Raw genomic sequence first — 8,942 nt, forward strand, 5'->3', positions numbered from 1 at the left:
TATGTGACTTGCCTTCTAGCAAAAGGCCACTAGTACTAAGTGGATTAAAACTTAAAATATAAGCTACATAATATTATCTATCACTATACGACTATACTTGTGACAAAGGATTATGATCAATGAAAGGGCATTGACATTGATGAGATCTTTGCTCCCACTTGCGATATGATGACAATTCGTAGCATCTATACATTAGTAGCTCATGACGGTTGGAATGTATATCAGTTAGACATAAACTGCATTTCAAAATGGTGATTTGCATGAGGAAACATATGTATTTTAAGGCTTGTGGCTTTGTTCAAAAGGGGCAAGAAAACAAATTATTTAGATTAAAGAAGGCATTATATAGTCTAAAGCAAGCATCTTGGGCTTGGTATAAGCAACCGAGGGACTAGAAGGAACCTTTTGCCTAGAGTGCTCCTAGAGTCTTGATGTGCTTGGAAAAAAGCACTTTCCACTTGTTCGAATGGTCACATGAAAGAGTAGGGTTAGAAGGACTTCGAAAGCCACACCTTCAAATTGGCTAAACACTTTCCTATGGAAGCTTGCATGACATAAACTTTTCCTCAAAAGATGGCTATCCAAGACACTTCCATGTCTCCCTTATTTGTCCACTATGCAAGAGAAAAGAGGAGAAAATACTTTGTCTATTTTGGGAGCGTCTCCATGTTAAACTTGTTTGTAAGTTAAAAAGTGGACTTCAAGATGCTATTGGCATAACATCTACACTATTTGGGGATACGAGAGAACTTGATGATTAAAGCATAAAGCTCATCAGTCTATTGAGGGCCTTAACCCTCAGGTACATTTGAAAGTCCCATAACACAAGCATCTTTGGTAGATATGTACCTAGAGCCTCTATGGATCATATTACTGCCTTCCGTATGGATAATTTGATTATTACTAGGAAGCTTAACTCTAAAGTTCAGATTGATAGATTGTTTTGTAAGAGCCTTGCCAAAGGTGGTTGTTAGGCATTGCCTTAGTACATGATCGACTTGAGGTGTTCATAGTAGAGAGATGACCTTTGTGTCCATTCAAGTTGGAAAGAGCACCTTGAGAAACTTTGACTTGTCTTTGAGAGATGTTGGCACTATCACTTGTTCTCCTCTGTCGATTTGGGTAAAGCGTGGCATCATCTTAGGCCATTCAAGTTGGAAAGAGCACCTTGAGAAATTTTGACTTATCTTTGAGATATGTCGGCACTATCACTTGTTCTCCTCTAAATGTCAATTTGGGTGAAGCATGGCATCATCTTAGGCCATGTTGTATCCAGAAACGGAATTGCAACTAACACGACTAAGATAGTGAATCTCTCTCCACCCACCAACCCTAAATGCAATGCTTCCTTGACCATACTAGATACTATCATCGCTTTGTGCTTAACTATGCAGCTTTTTGATGAGCAACTCTACTAGACTGTGCACATGAGGATGTCTCTCATACAAATGAGGGGCATCATGAGTATGGTGTTATATGCACATGAATGTAGGCAATGTAGTTCACTAAACTTGCACTCTAGAGTTGCTTCAACTAATGAGACTTCCTTGTGCTTGGGATGATGCATCCAAATCAAAATGATGGTTTGATGTGTAAATGGAAAAGGGTTTGCCACATCAATAGATATAGAAGAAATTATTTATGAGATCATGCAGGAGCCCTAATCTATGTGGTATATGCAATGTGAAGCCTTTTTTGAGTCTTTGTATGGATGCTTTTGAAGGAGGAGCATAATTTTCCTCTTGTCTACTACTAGGCTTTTACAACATTTGTAGATGGTTTTACATGGAAAGCAAGCCCTTAATGGGGCAATGAGATGGACCGCTCAGATCAAAGACACGTAGGGGAACGGATCATGCACGCACGAGTCGTAGGCCTTTTGGAAATTGGGGGGATGCGAACTGCCAAAAGAAAAGAAGAAAGGACGGAAGAAAATAACAAAAACGCGCGCATCCAGAAATGATATTTTATATTTTAAGAATTAAGATAAAGAAGCATATATAAACCAATAATCCCACGAATAAGTAAAGGAAGCAAAGGCCATTAGAGTTTTCTCTTAAGGCTGCTTCATCTTTCCTCACGCAAAGCAACCCTACAGTTTTATCCTCTCTCTCTCTCTCTCTCTCCCTCTCTCAATCAACCAACGCACTCTTGCAAAAACCAACAGACCCTATATTTGTCTCTCTTCTCCCCTTTCTTTGTGTTTCTATCTGTGCGTACTGACTTATCACAGCGAGAGAGAAAGAGAGAGAGAGAGAGAGAGAGAGAGAGAGAGAGCTTGTCCACATGGATCAGCCCCAGCATCAACAACAGCAGCAGCTGCAGCCCCTGCCCCCCTTTGGTGTGCACCCTCAGCAGCAGCAGGAGCCCTCCCACCCTCGCCCCATGGATCCGCCCCCACCTCGCCCCTGGTCCATAGATCCTGCACCGCCGCCCCGTCCTCCCCTCCCGCCGTTCGTTCAGCAGGCCTTCGACACCTCCCAGCCATTCATCCAGCAGCAGCCGCCGCCGCCGCCCCCACCGACAGGTCCTTCATCCCAAATCCTACCTGCCCGTCCCAATCCCTATCGCCGTAGTAAGTACACCCCAAACTGGAAGAACAAGCGCCTCAACCAACAGAGGAAAGGGAAACAGCCTGTCACCGGCGCTCAGTCCACGCGCAAACGCCCTTCCGAGAACCAGCAGTTACCTCCCCCTCCCCATGATGGTAAGCGGCCCCGCCGCATGCAGGCCAGGAAGAGGAACCCTCGAAACAACGCTGTTTGGGCCTCGGAACAGTCCCAGAAGGCTTTCCAACCCCAATTTTACGGCAGACTGATGCCTTCGACCTACCCAGTGCTACAGAATCAGATGTATCAACCCCCCAGGCTTCAAGAATTGCAGCTGAGGAACCAGGTGAAGGCGTTCGGCCACTTCCACAAGAGGTTTCATGATCGCCCTCGGCCACAATTCAAGGGTCCCCGTGCACCTGGCGCTCCTCTCAATACAACCTCCTACCTGATGCGTGCGAAAAAGTCGGGAGGCATTGCCTCTTTGGTCTCACCTAATCCTGTCACTCCTGCAGTGTTGCCTACACCTGTTCTGTCCCCTTTTCCTCTGGAGAGGGGGCTTGCAGAGGAGGCTAACAAGGAGTGGGGTGTAAATGGTTATGGATCTATGAATGGATTGATACGCCTTAGGTCTTCAGAAATCGGTAGAGGAGACTATGACGATGAAAGTGGTAGTGATGTTGAGCAAGGTGTCCAATCTGTTCAGCAATTAGAGCAGAGACTCGATCATGACCTGAGCCGCTTTGTGTTGACATATCCTTCAAATTCTCCTCAAGGTAATGGCCAAAATCTGTTGGAGACTCGAATGGATGATCAAGATAGCCATATCGCACATCTGGAAGAGGAGAACATAGCTCTCAGAGAGCGTCTGTATCTGATGCAACAGGAGGTTGAAGAACTGCGCCGCAGAATGCATTTTCTAGAAAGTGGAAGTGTGTGCGATGAGCGAGCGGAAGCATCGTCAGAGAAAAGCACAGCAGATTTTTCCTGTCTGTAAAGGTAGGTTTACTGCAGTGGCTTAGGCAGGCTCCATTGCGTGGCCACCATGTGACCTTGTGCTTGTCTAAAGCTGCTCAGTAGCCTAGGAAAGTTGGGAGGCTGGGATTGATCTAAGGTGCACAATCCTCAGGGAGTGACATTGACTGCTCACGAATAGCGTAGTGACTTATCACAACCTCAAGCTTGTATAGTATCCAGCCTTGATGCTGGTTGTATATACTGCTTGAGGGGGTGGTTAGATGATAGTGTTAAGACGCTTCTGAATGAACAGGTTTATAGGATCGACAATGCTTCTTCTAACCGATTGAAGGTGGTGTGGGACTTCCCGTTCCAGCTCGTGACCTAGCCAGGGTTGGTAGGAATATTTGGCTTTGGCATCAGCAACACTAACCTTAATGGATCGGGTTCAACTTCTTGGAGCTGGCAGGCCCACGAGACATCCACTATAATTTGTGGTGTAGCTGTAATCAGGATGATTGTAAACTACACTAGTTCCTAAATCATTTACACTGTTATCGTCTTTGCTTTTGATAGTTTGTTGTTTTGTAATCATGTCTGTGTTAGGTCTTCTTTTAGGTTGCCTTTAGAACATCAAATCAGAATAGTTTGTCAGGCTGTCAGGAAATCCTGATATGTTTTTTTTCAATCTGTTTGAACCTGCTAGGTACTTTGTTTGGTGGGTGCCTTAGAGCCAGGTCTGTAGAGGAATAACCTGTTTTTATGTAGGTGTTCTGGAGTGCGCAGGTATGTTTGTAGAGATGAAAGATTCTGTTAGCATTTGGCGTCATAAGTCTGGTTTCTCTTTTTCTTTTCATGTAGTCCTGGATTTTCCTGTTTTTACCATAAGACTGTCACAGGCTGTACTTTGGTGGTTACAACATTAGCATGGTCCTGTGGTCACCAGTTGAGCATGAGTATATGTTCACCAAGTTATGTACTGATCTTATGTTCGAATCACTTGGTTCTTGAGTATGGTTATGGAGCCTTGTGTAAGGTCAATTCCTTTCTTTGTACACTAAATAGCTCTGAGATGACCCTAGAAAAGTTTTTGTTTGTTGTTGTTGGTAGCCTTTATCATTAAAGAGGTTGTTCTTAAGATTTTTTAGAACCTGCAACCTGCAGGTTTAGGACCCAGATGGGGCATTGAGAAAGTTGCTACTGATGTTTTTGATTAGACAACCTTGGACAACCTTGAGTATCTTCTTCGGCGTACTTACATCAACCAAACAACCAGAAAGTGGAGTTGCTAGTAGTCCATGTTTGTGTTTTAAATATGCCTACATCAACCCAACAACCAGAAATTGGAGTTGCTGCTATCAGTCCGTGTGTGATGTTTGAAACTGCAGCTGTTTCTTTTCCCAACATTAGGCCCTACTGCAACATGCGGTTAGATGTGACCAGTCACTTTTCCTATTTACACAGGGATCATGCTAGTTGCTGGTGGTTTCCTTGCTTTGCTAGACTTGTGTAAGACTAACTCTGCTTCCTCTTTCTTGTCCCCCTTCCAATAGAACATGAATGTAGGACAGACTTTTGAGTGCTTATACTTGGACCTTTTTATGTGGGCTTGCCAAAGCCAAAGCCAAAGGCCGTTGCAATCCTAAAAACTAGGCCTGATTCCCTTTCTCCTCAGGGAAAATTTGAAAATCCAAGCGGAATGATTTATTGTCTCTAGTCCTGCAGTCATCATTGCTCTTGTTTTATGAAAAGAACCTTTTGTGTATAATTTACCGGGAGCCCAACCTTCTATTTATCCCTAATAGTACTCTACCCTGCTGGACTTCTACATAAATTATAGACCTTCTATTTATCCCTAATAGTACTCTACCCTGCTGGACTTCTACATAAATTTATATGCAAATAAATATGGAAATGTTCAATAAAGTTTTGGGGCAGGCTTTGTACATTCACTACCTTGTTTTCTTCTTTTGCTTTTTGGCTTTCTTGCTCTTTCATATTCATATATAGAGAATTTTAACAGACAGACCAGAATTTATGTATTGTTTCCATTCTGTAGAGGAGAACATTAAATAGTAGGCATCCGCTTTCAGGCAAAGTGAGATTTAGAGCAGTATACTTGGTAACCAATCTAATTAAACGAAGAGCAGGTTGGGAAGTTCGGAAGCCTGTTATTACCAGAGTTCTCACAACATAGTTTTTGAGTTGATTGGAATTTGTTGGGCAAAAAAAAAAAAAACACACCCAAAAAAACTGGGGAGAAAAACCGTGACCTTACATGATACTGTGTGTAAAGCAAGCCAATCTTTGTTCTAGGAAGTCTTATTATGTAGTCCTTCATGTTACTGAATTTATCTTGAGTTAGTCCCCTGTGCAATCATCTGACAATTAAACTTCAACGTCAGAAATCAAATTCTTTTGGGTATTCATTAAATCATGTGTCCATTTGCCTACTTGAATCCACTTAGCTTTGTGTGTGTACGAGTTATTGTGAAAGAGATTGGATGGGAAATTAAAATTTATTGAGCATTCTTGTGCATGCCTATCTGTATCTTACTCTGAATGTAGTTGTGAATGTGTGCAAGTATCTCAAAGGAGATTTTGTGGGCTTAAGAATATTTTTTAGGTTGCCAATTGCATTGCAAATTTTTAGGTCAAAGGATTCTTGAAGAACTATTATTTAGGCTTTGGGTGGATTTTGGCCTCATTAATAATCATCTTTATTGCATTCACAAGTTTTTTTTAGGTTATGCTATATAGTTTGGACCAGGTTTTTTGGTGATTGTGCTATGTCATCTTGGGTATAAGCTTAGGTCATGCTTGTTGATGATATCTTTACTTCATTGCTATGCTAGGCCAAACCAAGTTTTAAATGTAATAAAGGGATATGAGCTCATGAATAGTATACCATTTCATCCCATAGGTTTCTTTCTTTGGGATAGCCCAATTAAATCTAGTGTTCTATTCTTTCTAGATGTAAATGTTTCTTTCACATCTTGCTTCCATTCTTTATTTCAAGTAGTATTTTGAAAGCATGTAAGCTTGAACAAACTTCATGTAAGCATAATGCATGCACACTTATCATTGTATGTTAGTCACTCTATTGGATGCTTCAATGTTTTTGGTCTTTGTTCTACTACTTGTTTGTGCTTGTACTCTTACATGTATGGAACATATGCTCAAATACATTTTACTTTAGATGTCAAAGCTTGGGTTGCACCAATTTCACCATCTCAAGATCAATTATAGCCTTAGTTGATTCACCCCTCCTACTTGTTCATGGAGTGATGTTTCCATTGAGTCATCTTGTCCTTGTGGGCAAAACATACTCTTAGTAATTGCCACACTCTTGTTTAAATGAGTGTGTCTATCATGTGTTTTAAAGGGATCAAAGCTTACATGACATGATTTAAATGCCACAACCTACTAGCACATGCAAAAGGGTAGTACTATAGGAATTCATAAGTATTGCTGACTAGTCCATAACACTAGAAATTGCCAATGTGTAAGGCAATGTGTGTTGTCTTTATGCATGCTTGTATAGTTGGGTTAGTGTAAACATTGCAAACACCCAAGTCAAGTTGTATCTTATTGCCCTAAACATTACTATTATCTAAAGAAAATGAACATTGTGGACTATAATTTTATTTGGTTAATTCCTCATCTCTTGGAGGGTTCAAAAAACCCAAAATCATTTAGGGTAAAGGGGCCAAGAGTAGATATTGTTTCCTAAGTACTATTTAGTAATGTATAATTAATAGAATTATATGAAAGTAATGACCTTGTGACATTTTGATGTTTTCATCAAGTATATTTACTTATAAATGAAGAGTTCATAAATATGAGACATTGAGGGGCTAGTCGAGGGGCACTTAAAGATGCATTGTTTTAAGGTTTTACGAAACCCAAGCTATGAAAAAGTTTTTTTAGCTTAATAATTTGACTTACATTAACTAACAATATAATATGTAACTTATCATGTTGTGGCTAAAGATGGTGTCTTTTGCATAGTATGTTTTGCATTACTTTACATGAAACTCTATCCTTATGACTTGTTTACATTACTCCTTTGTTAAGACTCTGCAATGATTAGGATCTTGTAATGCCATATTTGCTCATTAAGCTAGCTTTTCATCCTTACCTACTCTCTCCTCTTTTCTATCTACCTCTTAGATAGTATCTTCTCACTCTTCATTATCATGACTTGAGAGAGAGAGAGAGAGAGAGAGAGAGAGAGAGAGAGAGGGAGGTTCTTTGCTACATTAAGGAATTTGCAAACCTTAGAGAGTTAAAAAGCCAAATTGGTATTAGTGTGAAGGGTGACATCCAGCACATCTCAATAGTCATCATTGCAATTCTCCACATAGTAGATTCAACGTCTATGCAATCCATGGCGATATCTGCACTAGCCTTATGTAATCAATATACAACATAACGTACTCATCACTACAGCTCGGTAGCTCCACCACACAGTAGAATTGGTATCATTATCATCACCTTTGATCAATCATCATGAATACAATTTTACTTTGTTTTTAGCTCGTTTACCTTGCTTTCTCTTTTGTCTGTGTGGAAACAAAGAATTTCCAACACAAAGTAGAAAAACATTTATGTAAGCATACTTAATCAACAAACTCACTAGGTTTCTCTATCTCTATAAAGGTAGGCCTTGTAATTTTTCTTGTACTTGTGAATGAGATGAAGCCACAAGTACTTCAAGGAATCTCAAACAAGGGCCCTTTGAGTTATACTAGATTGCTCAATGTACTTCACTAGCAAGGATATTGATTGAAACTACTCAAAGTTAATGGGATGCATGTGACTAGTGGAGGGCAAAGTAAAGATGAAGCTTGTTCTTTAATTAACTAGAGGAAAAAGATGTAATATATTGAAAAGAAATCCATAGGTACCAAGTGGGCTTATAAGCTAAAAGTGCAAGCCAAACAATAGTGTTGTTTGCTACACAGCTAGGTTTGTGAGTAGTGGTAGCTATGCTTAGTTGAATGACATTGATTTTGATGAGGTGTTTGCTTTCACTTGTTGTATGATAACTATTTGTAGCAATTGTATACTAGTAGCTCATAATGGTTGGAATGTATATCAATTGGACATCAAAAGTGCATTTTTTTGAATGGTGATAAAGATATTCTATGGTTTGAATCAAGCATGTTGGGCTTGGTATGAGAAGATACATGCATACTTGATTGTATGTGGGTTTTGGAATAGTCCAATTGAGAGTACCTTATATGTTAGAGATGAGGGTGACGTGCCTTTGATCATTATGATTTATATTGATTTTTTTGATCACTAGTTCTCATGAGACACATAATGTTCATTTAAAGCTAAGTTGAATTTAGCTTTTGATATGTTAGATTTGGGTCTATTACATTATTGTTCAAACATTCAGTTCAAGTAGTATGATGGAGGTATTGCTTT

At 40.1% G+C, this 8,942-nt stretch overlaps 1 protein-coding gene across 1 annotated transcript; it reads left to right on the forward strand.

Moving 5' to 3' along the window:
* Positions 1 to 2,144: 2,144 nt before the first annotated feature.
* On the forward strand, positions 2,145 to 4,063 carry LOC148010243 (uncharacterized). The gene has a single exon (XM_087672993.1). It carries the CDS (start codon positions 2,287 to 2,289, stop codon positions 3,544 to 3,546), a length of 1,260 nt encoding a protein of 419 aa, XP_087529119.1. The 5' UTR covers positions 2,145 to 2,286; the 3' UTR covers positions 3,547 to 4,063.
* Positions 4,064 to 8,942: the final 4,879 nt, after the last annotated feature.

This window comes from Lygodium microphyllum, chromosome 30 (assembly GCF_053477565.2).
Source record: "Lygodium microphyllum isolate KBCC chromosome 30, Lygodium_microphyllum_v1.1.10, whole genome shotgun sequence".
In the NCBI taxonomy this organism is placed as follows: domain Eukaryota; kingdom Viridiplantae; phylum Streptophyta; class Polypodiopsida; order Schizaeales; family Lygodiaceae; genus Lygodium; species Lygodium microphyllum.